The sequence below is a fragment of the Nannobrachium achirus genome (genome assembly GCF_963921795.1).
Source record: "Nannobrachium achirus genome assembly, chromosome: 15".
Classification (NCBI taxonomy): domain Eukaryota; kingdom Metazoa; phylum Chordata; class Actinopteri; order Myctophiformes; family Myctophidae; genus Nannobrachium; species Nannobrachium achirus.
The window spans coordinates 14,898,058-14,911,239 of NC_137822.1; the positions used below are offsets into that span (position 1 = coordinate 14,898,058).

General features: G+C 41.7%; 1 protein-coding gene across 1 annotated transcript in view; it reads left to right on the plus strand.

Moving 5' to 3' along the window:
* Positions 1–1,211: 1,211 nt before the first annotated feature.
* The window catches only part of ciz1a (cdkn1a interacting zinc finger protein 1a), a gene marked incomplete at its 3' end in the record, with an annotated part of 12,650 nt that continues 679 nt past the window's right edge, over positions 1,212–13,182 (plus strand). The window contains exons 1-15 of the mRNA XM_080743422.1: positions 1,212–1,294; positions 2,229–2,534; positions 2,993–3,120; positions 5,483–5,679; positions 6,879–7,008; positions 7,236–7,323; positions 7,508–7,605; positions 8,206–8,285; positions 8,428–9,060; positions 10,746–10,876; positions 11,670–11,763; positions 12,126–12,254; positions 12,367–12,445; positions 12,620–12,741; positions 13,094–13,171. Of these exons, the coding sequence (XP_080599548.1) occupies positions 2,332–2,534; positions 2,993–3,120; positions 5,483–5,679; positions 6,879–7,008; positions 7,236–7,323; positions 7,508–7,605; positions 8,206–8,285; positions 8,428–9,060; positions 10,746–10,876; positions 11,670–11,763; positions 12,126–12,254; positions 12,367–12,445; positions 12,620–12,741; positions 13,094–13,171 (2,190 nt within the window). The 5' untranslated portion in view covers positions 1,212–1,294; positions 2,229–2,331. The remainder of the gene's footprint in view (positions 1,295–2,228; positions 2,535–2,992; positions 3,121–5,482; positions 5,680–6,878; positions 7,009–7,235; positions 7,324–7,507; positions 7,606–8,205; positions 8,286–8,427; positions 9,061–10,745; positions 10,877–11,669; positions 11,764–12,125; positions 12,255–12,366; positions 12,446–12,619; positions 12,742–13,093; positions 13,172–13,182) is intronic.

Here is a 13,182-nt window from a genome sequence, read left to right on the forward strand (position 1 = left end):
CGAGGCGAGAAGAAGTCGCTTCTTCTTGTTGCTCTCCTTCTCAGAAAACAGAAATGAACGTGTCCCCCCTCCCCTCCTCCTTGTCAGTTGTCACCCTCCTTGTGTCACTTAATTAATAACACCCGATCGCAGCGAATGTTATGTTTTTGATTGCGTCCTCATTTATCACGTCTCCTCGGTGGGCTATTCCTCATTGGTATTTATGGTGCCTCCTCCTCCTCTCGGCTGTACCACCGCGCACCCGAGTGGATGGATGGAGATGATCTCCTTTTCTCTCAGGAGAAGAGATCTCCCTGCAGTTACATTGTTGCACCGCTCGGCGGTGCATGCGTCTCTGTTGTTGACCAAGCAAGTTGAAGTTACCCACTTTCTGTCACTGACAGGAGTCTGGACTTGCAAGTTTCAACTCTGGACTTAAGTGTATGTAGGCTATGCTACCATAATGTAGACCCATATGAATTAAAATTTGATTGCGAAGTCTTCATTAAGGTTAAATTAGTTGTTGTCCTTTTGTCCACCCTAATAGACTGATATGCGCAGCCTGCGCAGGCAGACCTGCGGATAGATCTACTATCCATGGTGCTGAAATGAACGGATACATTCAAGCATTCAAGACAGCAGGGTGGATCAGCACCCGTTTTTCGTTCTGATTCAACCTGGGTCCTAAAATAAATATTATAGACCTATGAACTAAAATAAATTGCACGAACCATACCAACAACATGTTAGTTTTTGAAAGCATAATATAGCCTATAGGCTATCCAACCAGGCAACCACTAGTAATAACCATAGAGTTATCTAGGTCTAATAACTAGACTCACTAGATAGACCCATGTCTAGAATAGATCCGTATGGACCAGCCTAAACTTAACTATGAATCCTTAACCTAAACTATAAATGTATTTCTAAACGTCACAAAATGTAAAACATGTTTTTGATTGGTCGTGGACGTTGTCTGTCATTCTCCGTACAGTTCCTCGAATCAAGTGTAGTCTGGGATTCATTTACTTTATAGGCTATAGATCCGGTCTTGACCGGATACGGAAGCGGCCTGCGTGCATGCGGTATTTTGTGTGCAACTTACCGGATACGATAGGCGGGCTTTAGACCGGATGTGAGCCCTGAGCAGTAAATAGAAACCAGAGCGCGACGCATCTCGACGCGAGGTTAGATTATCAAGTAGTGCAGCGCAATACTGGGGAAGGAACCTACTTAATCTGTGTTGTTGTCATCCATAACGTTATTTCCGTGCGGCTTTCGGTTTTCCTGGTTGGACATTTCGGACCTCTTAACTGTAAGTAGCACAGGTTAATTGTGCAAAGTTGTGCAACTTTAGTATTGCTAGCTTTTTACGGGGGTATTTGTTTTAAAAAGAATGTGTGTTATGCTAAATGTTGTTAGCCACAGTCAGCTAAACCGTAGCATGCCAAGTGTCATGTTAGCTACAGTAAAACACAATGAGACAATATCCAGACCAGACGAAAACTTACTCTTCTTACTACCTCTGTTTACAAACAGTAGCATATGATGCACCTTATGAGGATGGTGTAAAATATATTGCAAGAGTACATGAATAATATATTATTTATCCAAAATATATATGATAATATATGCCGGTGTTAAATATTCATAATAAGGGCACATGCAGTTTATTGGAAGAATAACAACAGCTGCAGCTAATTAATGCATCATATTAATGACGTTAATAATAATAATAATTAATTAATAATTAATAATAGGTCAATTACGGTAACTGTGTTTCAGTGAGGTTTCACTGTCCATGTTGGGACAGCAACAGACTGTACTGCATTTTATTTTGAAGGCAACGGCGATCAGCTACATGTGTTCATTTTGTTTGGTTTTTGGAATATTCGCTGAATGTGTTCATTGATCGCCGCATGCAGCGCTATTTTTCTACAGTCTATGATGCAGCGACGCAAGTCGGCTGATTCTACAACTACACCACGTTTCCTAAGTGACGAGGGGAAAATCGTGAAAATGTTCGTGTTGACCAGCTAAACTTTGCTAACGTCGGTTCGTTTTCCAACACAATTTTTAGACCTAATTGTTGTCCACTGCACTGTCTGACGGACCTGTTGGTATGGATCATGGATGGACGCGCACTGTATTTTTATTTACTATATATCTGCACGAGATGAGACATAATTGATCGGAGCAGATTTTCAAGCATCGCATTGCTTTTTTCCCCCCTAACACATGCTCTACAGAACCTCACGCTGAAGAACAGAACAGGTGTCCGACGAGGACTACTTCTAAAGCCGCTGTTGGTTCGGATCGGACACTGTTTGTTGTTGTGACAACAGCAGGAGGATGTTCAATCCACACAATCTCCACCAGCAACAGCAGCAGCAGCACCACCAGCATCAGCAGTTCCAGCAGCACCTGCGGCAGCTCCAGCAGCTCTTCCAGCAGCAGCCGCCTCCCCCTCCGCCGCCACAGCCTCCGCCGGCGCACCATGTCCCCCATCATCCCCATGCTGCCCACCACCATCACCACCAGGTCCAGGCACAGCGGTAAGACCACCAACCCCACGCCGGGGATCAGCAAGCAAGGCCCCAATCAGACATTGTCGTTAGAAAGAGGGTCATTTTAAACTGAACACAAGTGATTTTTCATCCTTTTTAATTTGAAGGACCCCCAGTTTGATATTCATTAGGCCACACTGACCTTTTTAGTTTGTTGTTGTTTTAGTTTTTTTTATTCTCTGGGACCCCAAACTGCAGTATAATCCTCAGTGTCAGTTTAATTATTAAGTGTACAAATTGAAAGTTAAATTGGAACCGTTTGGTTCCATATTGTACACTCATAAACGTTTACCTGGGGACCCCCTGGAACCCCCTCAATGACCCCTGGGAGTCTCGGGACCCCACATTGAAATCCATTGCCCAACATTTGAGCAATTTTTTCTTGAAATGTATCATAATATTAGTTGCTGGAAAAAAGCAAATAAACCTGTATGCTTGTGGTGCAGGGCCATCCCTGTGGCTCCACAGGCTCCCCCTGCACCCAGGATGGTCAACCTGTGCCAGGCTACCCAGACTACCATCATCGGCCCGAACCACATGCTACAGGGAGCCATAATGATGCAACGTATGCAAGGTATGACTGGAGTTGCTCCTCCTTAATAATGGAAATAGGTCGATAACACTTTACAGGTCTATAATGCATCATAATCACATTTATAATGCATTGTAATGCACTTATAAGGCTTCATAACACTCGTTATAAATGTTTATAATCATGTAAGACTACTTATTACAAAGGTTTATGAAGTATTATAAGTGTAATCTCCGCACAGCACACATGAACTACCATACCTTTATACACTTTATACTGACTAAGCAACTTATAATTGATGGTTTTGGTGATCTGAAAAACGTATTTTCTTTTATGACCGAGCTGTACTACCGTTTAAGTCGTACAAAAGTCAATCAGATATATAGTATATAATTAAAACTATTCTTCGGTCAGCTGTTGTACCTTGCCCTCGTCTCCTCACCCATTTCACAACCAGAACATTGTACAACCCCATTTATCCATCCATCAGACTCACAGTGGCACAATAAAATCACAGAGGCCATCATATCATGTTTGGCCAAAGATAAGGCAGTGAAAAGTACAATAAGGCTTTAAAGGGATATTCCACTTTCAACAGGGCGCAGTGGAAGGGCCTCTCTCCACATACACACCCATTTTAACTTCAAACTCCATTTTAACCATGACAGATTCATTAAAAACATCCATTATTCTTTCTGGTGACTCATACTATCCTCCTAATACGTGAGCAGGCCGTGTTTTTTCGATAACTTTTTTCATTTATTTTTAATAATTATTTGGGAAAATGGAAAAAATGAAATACAAAAAAATAATTATTAAAAATAAATGAAAAACGTTATTGAAATAACACGGCCTGCTCACATATTAGGAGGGTAGTATGAGTCACCAGAAAAAATAATGGGTGTTTTTAATGAATCTATCATGGTTAAAATTAAGTTTGAAGTTACAATGGGTGTGCGTGGGGTGCCCTGGGCCTGGAGGGCCTGGTAACATTTACATCAAATATCTAAATATTCAATCAAGCCAATTAAAAACTGTTCAGGGTGTTCATAAAAGCCTGATTAGATGATAAAATTACCAAAAGTTTTTTTGATTTTTGAAAGTGAAATATCCCTTTAAAGATAGTATAAAATCATATGTACCCACCAAAACACTTTGGATTAGATTAGATTAGAGTTTATTTGTCATTGTAACAATCCAATGGACATTGAATAATTATGATTACAGTATTCAGTAAAATAATCAGGATTGGGGCGCCTACTGGTCCAGGCACATACCACTTAGGCATGGATGCCTGGCGGCGTCGCCGGTTCGATTCCTGATCCGGACGACCTTTGCCACGTGTCACTCCTCATCTCTCCCCCCATTTCAGTCTACAGTCAGTCTACTCCATAAAAGCCTAAAAACAAATCTTTAAAAAAAAAATTTAAATAATCGGGATTATAAGCATAGTCATAGCCCTATTATGTTGTTGGAAATAACGTGGCTCTCGCCAATAAGATTGCTTGATCAGAACCAATTGTTGCAGAGCTCCAAAACATAATCAACGTTTTTCTCAATGCTATCCGATGCTAACTGCATTATAGGAGTGGCAGCTCTTGCTCATATTACAAGCCAATGCATTTACAACCATGAAACAAATGTTATTTACTGCTGTCATTCTTCCTGTCCTTGTGGTCACTTTATGTTTATATTCTTCTTTTTATTGTGCCTAGCGTTTTTTGACTGTACACAACAGTACTCTTTTTTTTCTTCTTATTTTTCTTACCTCTTTGTAACCTTTAACACTTCTACTGCCTCTTATTTTGAAGGGATGCTTGGTGCCTTGGTGCCGCGCCGCTTCTTCCGTAGGCCACTGCTATTATTTTGAAGGGCCGGGCGGAGTTGTTTTTTTTTCCTTTGGATTATCACTTGACGGCAACGTTTACGTCATCTAGTCACATGACAGTGTGGGCCCAGAAAAGAAACATGGCTGCGCCAAGCCGAGTGTAGTTTGTACTGTAAACAGGCCACCCTTTTGGATCAATGTCTCTTTTTGAGTAAATGAAGTCTCTTTATGGGTCTCTCAATGGATTTACTATGGAGGACGTTCACTTCGCGTGCACGCCCAACGTGCGTTGTAAACAAGTCGCGGGATTTACCGATGCACAGTGGACCACGGAGCCGTATAGTAAGTCATAATATATTTACTGTATTTACAGTAAGATTGATGGTGAGCGTCGTCAACGGCACCATGATTTTAACCCTTTAAATGCCGGTGAGGATCGTAAAGGCAGCAGAACTATTAACTGCTGTGCTGCCTCTGGGCAAATTAATTTCCCCCATGGGATAATAAAGGTATCTATCTATCTATCCACTTTATTTGATTCTAATCTATGTCTTCCCTCCTCGGTCCACCATCCAGGTAGCATGCGGGGCTTTGCGGTGGCTGGACAGCAGCAGTACCGTCAGTTCTATGCTGCAGGGCCCCGCTCCTCCATACTGGGGCCAATTCCCATGGGTGTGGCTCGCAAGCCCCCCATGATGGGTTTCCCACCTGCTCGACACTTCCACCCCCACGGTGGCGTCTACTACAAAAACACCAACCCACCCAATGCCACGGTAATTACTGGAGGATCATTAAAGTTTTGCTCACCCATTCAATAGCTTGTAGTATGGCATTTCCCCCATTGTTCCACCTACACATTTTGTGCTGTTGGGCATAAACCCAGAATTTCAACATTATTACTATTATTCTTTTAACATTTTTGTAATTTTTTGGGGGGAAATTCATCCAACCCTCCATCCATCCATCCATCCATCTTCAACCTCTTATCCAGAATCGTGTCGCGGGGGTAACAGTTCCAACTGAGACTTCCAGATTTTGTCATTGTACAATAATGTTGTACAAAAGTAGTGAAAATAGACAATCTACAAGCTAACAGCACGTGGCAATGTGAGGAGATCTGCTGTTTTCAATATTATTGAAAACTTAAAAGTGAAAGTGGTTAAGTCTGTTTGTGGGTTTCATAAATATCTAACCAATGAAAAATATTACAATAACAAGAGCTTGTGACTAAATAACCACTGGTAAATTGGATCCTTTGGAACACAGTTTTTTTTTGAGCGGTGGTTACACCGTCTCCTATACGTGGCCGTGTGTGTATGCGTGTGTGTGTGCGTGCGTGTGTGTCTGTATGTAGCCTGCAGGCCTGCAGTACCTTTTATGACCACACATGTTAAGGGAGGGGCGCTGTTGTTCAGGCCAGGCCAGACCAGGCACACACACACACACGCACACACACACACACACACACACACACACACACACACACACACACACACACACACACACACACACACACACAGGGGGGAAGGGGGGGAGGGTAAACCACTGCTCAGTTCACACGGGTGTGATTTTTTTTTTCTGAAAAGCAACGGTTTTAGACATACAAGGTTTCTACCCAACACTGTTGATCGGATTTGGAACTCTCTCTTACAGCTGTGTATTTGCTATTCTCACCCCCAATCTCTGTGATTGGCTAAGATGCACGGGGGAGGGAGCGCTTGTTTTGTGCAGTAGAAACCGCTTTCAAATTACACTTGACAAATGTTGTGAACCTCGCCTTTGAGAGGCCCTCTGAATAACATTTTAGTCCTAGTTTTGGTCATGGATTCGTGGCTTAGTTCCAAGGGGACCTAATACGAAGAATAGGTGGATAACAGATAAACGTGGCCATCAGTGATGCCAATTCGTATGAACTAGCCAAGTCATTGTTGATATATCCATAATCCTTTTTTATCTGTCTCTTTGTGTATAGCCTGCTGACTTCGTGTCTGCCTGGCAGGCTGCAGACAGGAAGAGGGATAGTGAGCAGAGGGCAGCAGGAAATACAGATGGCCAACCTGCAGCCAGTGTTACCAATGACACCGTGGCTGAGGGTGGAACAGGTATGGCAGAGGCACACTTAGTCGTCGTTTTTCAGGGTTGGGTATCTCAGTCAAGACTAAGCATTACTTGTGATAACATTTTCCCTTGTTCAATTTTAAAGAACACTGGTACTGGGAGAGGAACATTTGTCTTTTGGCTGGAATATATGGGACCTACTGTATGTCTTATCCCCTTGTGTGTTAAACGAGTATGTGAAAATGCATTGATGGATGTATGTAACCTATAGATGGTGTACCGTCAATCACAGAGGAACGCACACAGCCACCTGCAGAGCCAACAGAGGAGCCTGTGGTCAAGAAGCAGAAGACCGATGGGTATGGCTCTCGTTACTACAATTTTTTTCCCTTTATTTGATTGTCCTTTTATCCTACATATTCAGAGAGATGGGATTAATCAAATAATATGTCAGTCAAATAATAATTAGACATGATTATGACAGAACAAAAACATTCATGGCTTTCTCATCTTTGTCCTAATTTCTCTTTCTTCCATGTACAGGATAGAGGAGTCCTCTGAAAAGACCAACATTGTGACTGATGACAATGTTATACTCATACCAGAGTATAACAATGCTACAGAGGAAAGCCCATCTGATGGTAAGAACATGGGCAAAAAAAGACTGCTTGGCTTACAGTAGTCAATAGTAGTTGCATGCTTTTTTTATTTATTTATGTTGTTTTTGTGCTGCCCTTGTGTTGGTGTCTCCGGGCTTGTACACGGTAGCAGGAGTCTGGCCACCTAGAAGAGCGTTTGTCTTTGTGTCCGGGGTTAATCTCATTATGATCAGTGGCAAATGCACACTGTCATTAGGCCACAGAAGTACTTCCACTATGTTTTGCACATACATTTATACTTCTTTGATGTTAATAGGGCTCTGAACGGCCTGTCCCCATCACATCACCTAAAATGTTATTTCCAAATACAATTCAAGTAAAGTCTTTTACCATGTTTTGGTACAAGCTGCGCTGATTGTCGGTACTCGAAACTTGAGTTGAGTGTGTGTGGCAATTAAGACTCTTGTAATTTGGGAGTTGTCACGTTGTGAATGCATGAATGCTTCACAGGTGAAACATATATTGCTGCCCATAGGTGGCAATTGCAAACAATACCCAGTAAGATGGCAGATGACCGTTAACCAATCGTCGATGACGTAATGTTGCATCTAATTGTGTGTCTATGGTTGGCTCTATCTCCAGACTGCATCCTTATCGAGGCAGGGGGGTCCATATTAGTATCTGATGCTGCAGAGGAGCTTGAGGAGAGCAGAACTGCCAAGGTAGAAGTCAACAAACCACACTGGGCTTTCTAGTCTCATACTGCATGCGTGTGCCTGCAGTATGCAATCTTTTATAGGAGGAACAAATGTAGTGCACAATGGATACGTTTAAGTTGACGATGTTAATATTGTATTCCAACAGCTGATAGACACTGGTTTGACAGGCCGGTCACCATCTGATAAGCAGAACGAGGAAAGCAATACATTAGACTCAGAGGACGAAGATGCCTTGCTAGCGTCACAAGATAGCGAGGAGGATGACCTGATGGAGGAGACTGCTGAGGATGGCAAGGAGAAGACTATTGAGGAAGCCAAGGAGAAGACTATTGAAGAAGCCAAGGAGAAGACTATTGAAGAAGCCAAGGAGAAGACTATTGAGGAAGCCACGGATAAAACTATTGAAGAAGCCAAGGAGAAGTCTGTTGAGGAAGCTAAGGAGAAGACGGTTGAGGAAGCCAAGGAGAAGTCTGTTGAGGAAGCTAAGGAGAAGACTATTGAGGAAGCTAAGCAGAAGGCTATTGAGGAAGCTAAGGAGAAGACTGTTGAGGAAGCTAAGCAGAAGGCTATTGAGGAAGCTAAGGAGAAGACTATTGAGGAAGCTAAGCAGAAGGCTATTGAGGAAGCTAAGGAGAAGACTATTGAGGAAGCTAAGGAGAAGACTGTTGAGGAAGCTAAGGAGAAGACTATTGAGGAAGCTAAGGAGAAGCAGAAGACTACTGAGGAAACTAAGAAATTCTACTGCTACCTCTGCAGTATTACCTGTCACAACCAGCAGGTAAATTGAACATACACACAACTGTACACTAATGTTATAATTATAATAACAATAATGTTTACATACCTTTCCATAAACAGATTCTAATCTGATTTAATCTTCTGATCTATTGACATCTGGGTATAGGAAATATTGCACATGATGATAATGGTATATTTTCAAACCCAGCCATTCTTTCTTTTTTTTTTATATATCATATGCACACACCAATGTCCAATAAATGGGTGCTGAATCAAAAACACACCTTGATTAGAGCAGAAAGATCTGCACACTAAATAGAGGCCATTAAGAGGATTTAATTTAATGCCATGACGTGACATGACATTTCGAGCAGGACTCAGGCTGAATAGCGGTCATAAAAGGTTTTGTAATGGGGACTATGGGGATTTAATATGGCGACGTTCTGTCTGTAGAAGAAGTCTGAGGAAGAGCTTGTTGCTCAAAATATTACGACATTACATTAAATAAATCCTCTTAATTGGCTAGTGTGTGGATCTGCTATAATCTAAAATTCAAACTAGGATTTTATTTCGGAAATACTTTTTCTGTTTTCTTTTTTCATTATTATTATTATCATTATTATTATTGATTTAACCATGTTAATAGCCTCAGAAAGGCTAAATAACACGAGACATTTCTGTTGTTTTCTTTCTTTTTTTCAAGCATTCCTTAACCCTTTGCCGTCCGAAATAGAATGGTGGTTGGTAGATTAGCCGTGAAATTTCTATTATTGTATTGTGATCTGAGACATAATATTATGTTTATAAACATGAGCCCGCCGCCCCTCCTTCTTGGACAGCGCCGTTGTTTTTTCTTTTTTTTCCCCCAGGTCATTAGCTCACCGTGATTTTCTCGATCTCCGTTGGGATAAAGTGGTGGTTTTGGGCGAGCATCGATGTCCCCGTGCGTTTCGCGTGCGCGATCCGCTCGCATAACGATCCATGCATATAGTCCAGGAGTGACTGAACAGTCGATGTGTCCACTTTGGATAGCCTAGCACCTAGCACTCCAGCTCTGCTAGTGCTAACGTCCAAAAAACAAGTGGGTGGGAGGAAGGAAGGCTGAAGAAGAAGAGGCCGTGAGAGTCACTTCTGTTTCATGTCAGAGCAGCCACGAGCCATCGATGGACGAGCGGTGACTAGGGAAGGTTAGACGATCGCCGATTTTCGGATCAAAATCATTTATTCCGGTTTTAATGACAAAGTCCGGGAAAGTACGGCGTGGCTGAGACTCCTTGCTGGGATGTGCGATATACTACGGTTTTAACATTAAGGGGCTCCCCGTGGCTTACAAAGTGTTAAGTTCGATCACTTGATATGAAAAGATTGCAGGATTTGACTAAATTGTAGCTCCTCCTATAATTATAATATTGCGCACTTTGGTGTTTGGTTGAATTTGCATTGATCTTTGTGATCACTGGATAGGCTGCTGTGTGTGTGTGTGTGTGTGTGTGTGTGTGTGTGTGTGTGTGTGTGTGTGTGTGTGTGTGTGTGTGTGTGTGTGTGTGTGTGTGTGTGTGTGTGTGTGTGTGGCAGGATTGGGGGGGGGGGGGGTATGTTCTGCGTGCGTGCGTGCGTTTAGGCTGAGAAAGACGAGCTCAAGTTGATGTAGGTTCTTTGCAGTTTAAGCTCAAGCAAGCACGTCTTAACCACAAGGTTCTTTTGTTCTTTCTGTGTTTTGTAAAGAATTTCCAGGAACATATGATTGGCTTTTCCCACCAACAGAGGATGATGGAGATTCAGCACATGAGCAATACCTGCCTAGTCACACTGTTGCCTCAGGTCCAGGAGTCTCTGCGGGGAGCATGCAAAGATGGGTTGGTGTCATACACTCATACATACTGTACCGAAGACAAAATGTGCCTTACACCCCGAGATTAATAGATGCTCAGTATGTTTTGAGAATGACCTGTCAAATGGGATTGCAAAGAGGTATTTGGAGCTATGCCGATAACCACAATACACCAGTTAATCATCAGTATAAGTATAGCTTCGGTATATAATGGGGAACTATTTAGGATTGTGGAGGGCTGAAAGCAACCTAATGTAGCGAAATTGAACACTATTGTACTAACCCATATTCAAATAAAAAGATTTAACCACAGTGCATTGCCGTTGTATAAAAGCAATAAAACACTCAAGGCCATGCTCTATCTTATAAGTATGCAGGGTGACGGCACTCCGCTTCATGTCGTGCCTACAGTATGTTTTGAGAACACCCGTACCAATAACCACGATAAAGCACTCCATCCTGTGTCTTATTGCTTAAGCATAATGCAAAGAGTGCAACAATTCATATATCATTTGCCAATTACATTGACAGCATTTTGTAGCTACCAGTATCCTAACATGTATAGTTTTTAAGCCAATATTCAGCTTGATCGATGTCTGGCCTAGCTGTGTACTCTTTCTGTTTAGTTTGTTGGAGTTTACTGTCATGTTCTAATTTAGCTGGTAAAGGCAAGACAATACTCGCATTGTTTCGCCCTTTTACTTGTGAAAGTTAGTTAAATTAATGTGGAATTTTTTAGGGTTACATTTTGAGAAGTTGAGCCTTGTGTCATCACTCTCTTAACGTGTGTGCCTACTGTACATCTGAATTGCCTACAGAGAAAAAGGACCAGGCCTGCAGAATTGGGGTGCCACCTGTAGAACTGAATTGACCAGTAATGTCCTCGGCCACCATTCTAACAAGGAACACAAAGTAAAGCACTGCTCACTTAAGTTTGTTTTGCCATTTTTAATAATTATTTTATTAATGCTTAAAAAAGAACCTTGAAGCCTGTTCTGGGCATGATCGCCAATCTGAATGAGTTTTTATTTGGCTGTCTGAACCGCTCATCTGATCGATTTCACACTCAACAATATCAGTTTATGCAAGGTGTGAATACGATCAGATGAACAGTAATCGAGATATCTGAACTAAGGACAGACATAAAGACAGACATAATTCACATACAGAGATTCCTGGAATTTATAGATACTCCATTGCACAATCTGCCTGGAGGTGGAGGAGGTATGTATGTCTGTTCATGTTCTGTTTTTACTGTTGCGGACTAACTTCAGGTAGATGACTTGGCTGAGCAGTCTTCTGTAGCCTCGCTGGAATATTTGGTTGAGGAAGAGGAGGGCAGTGAAGTGGAACAAGAAGAAGGGCAGAGGAATGATAGAATCCAAGGCAGCTCCACCAGACAGGTCAAGCATTGTTTTTCCTGTCATGTACCTTTCATTCATTTTAAACTCAAAATGTTAGGCCCTCAAAGGATTCACTGTCCATTTGATTTAGCTGTATGTTTTGTCCTTGTAGGATGGCTGGTCATCTCAGACAGACGGGGACCTGGAAGACATGGACAGTGATGAGGAATATGACACTGACACTGTATATGGTGAGTTCCCAGATCGCAACTGTTCATTCCGAATAAAGTCAGCTTTGGGATTATTCTGAAACTGATAACTTGCAGTTTTATAGACATTACATTTTTTATAAACACCCTTTTACTTTACTTAGTCTTATTTTCACAATTGTTTGAAATGTAATTCTATGAACTTCTTTCCATCAGGGTCAAATTTTTTAATTCCGGTAGCTGGCTTCCTTTGTCGCCTCTGCAAAAGGTTCTATAATTTTCAATCTCCGGGTCTACACTCCCACTGCAAGTCCTTGAAGCATTTTCAAAACCTCAAGGTTAGTCTCTTAAGACTTTATTACAGTAACTTGATTTAGGGCCAGTAGAGGTTACACATTTCTCCCACATTAAAGGAGTGTCTTTGTTGTTATTGCAAAGTACTATTATATAGCATATAGGTGTTATTGTTTTGTTTTAATTGTTTTGAGAAGCTGCTATAGTACATGCCTCTTTGTGGTTCGGTAAAATTATTTTTATTGATTCAATGAATGTAATGTCTCAAACCATTCCAGATCTCTAAATGCATGTGTGCGTATGACACTAACATACATTTATGTACTGTACATCAAGTTAGTTGTTATTCTAATACATTTACTTAAAAATAAACTGTGGTACTCTTTCACTTAATAGAAGTACAGAAGCCTGCACAACCAGCGGGTTTCATCAAAGTCCACTACAGCCTTTGCCTCTGAAGACCACCTCAGCTCTGTATCAGACAC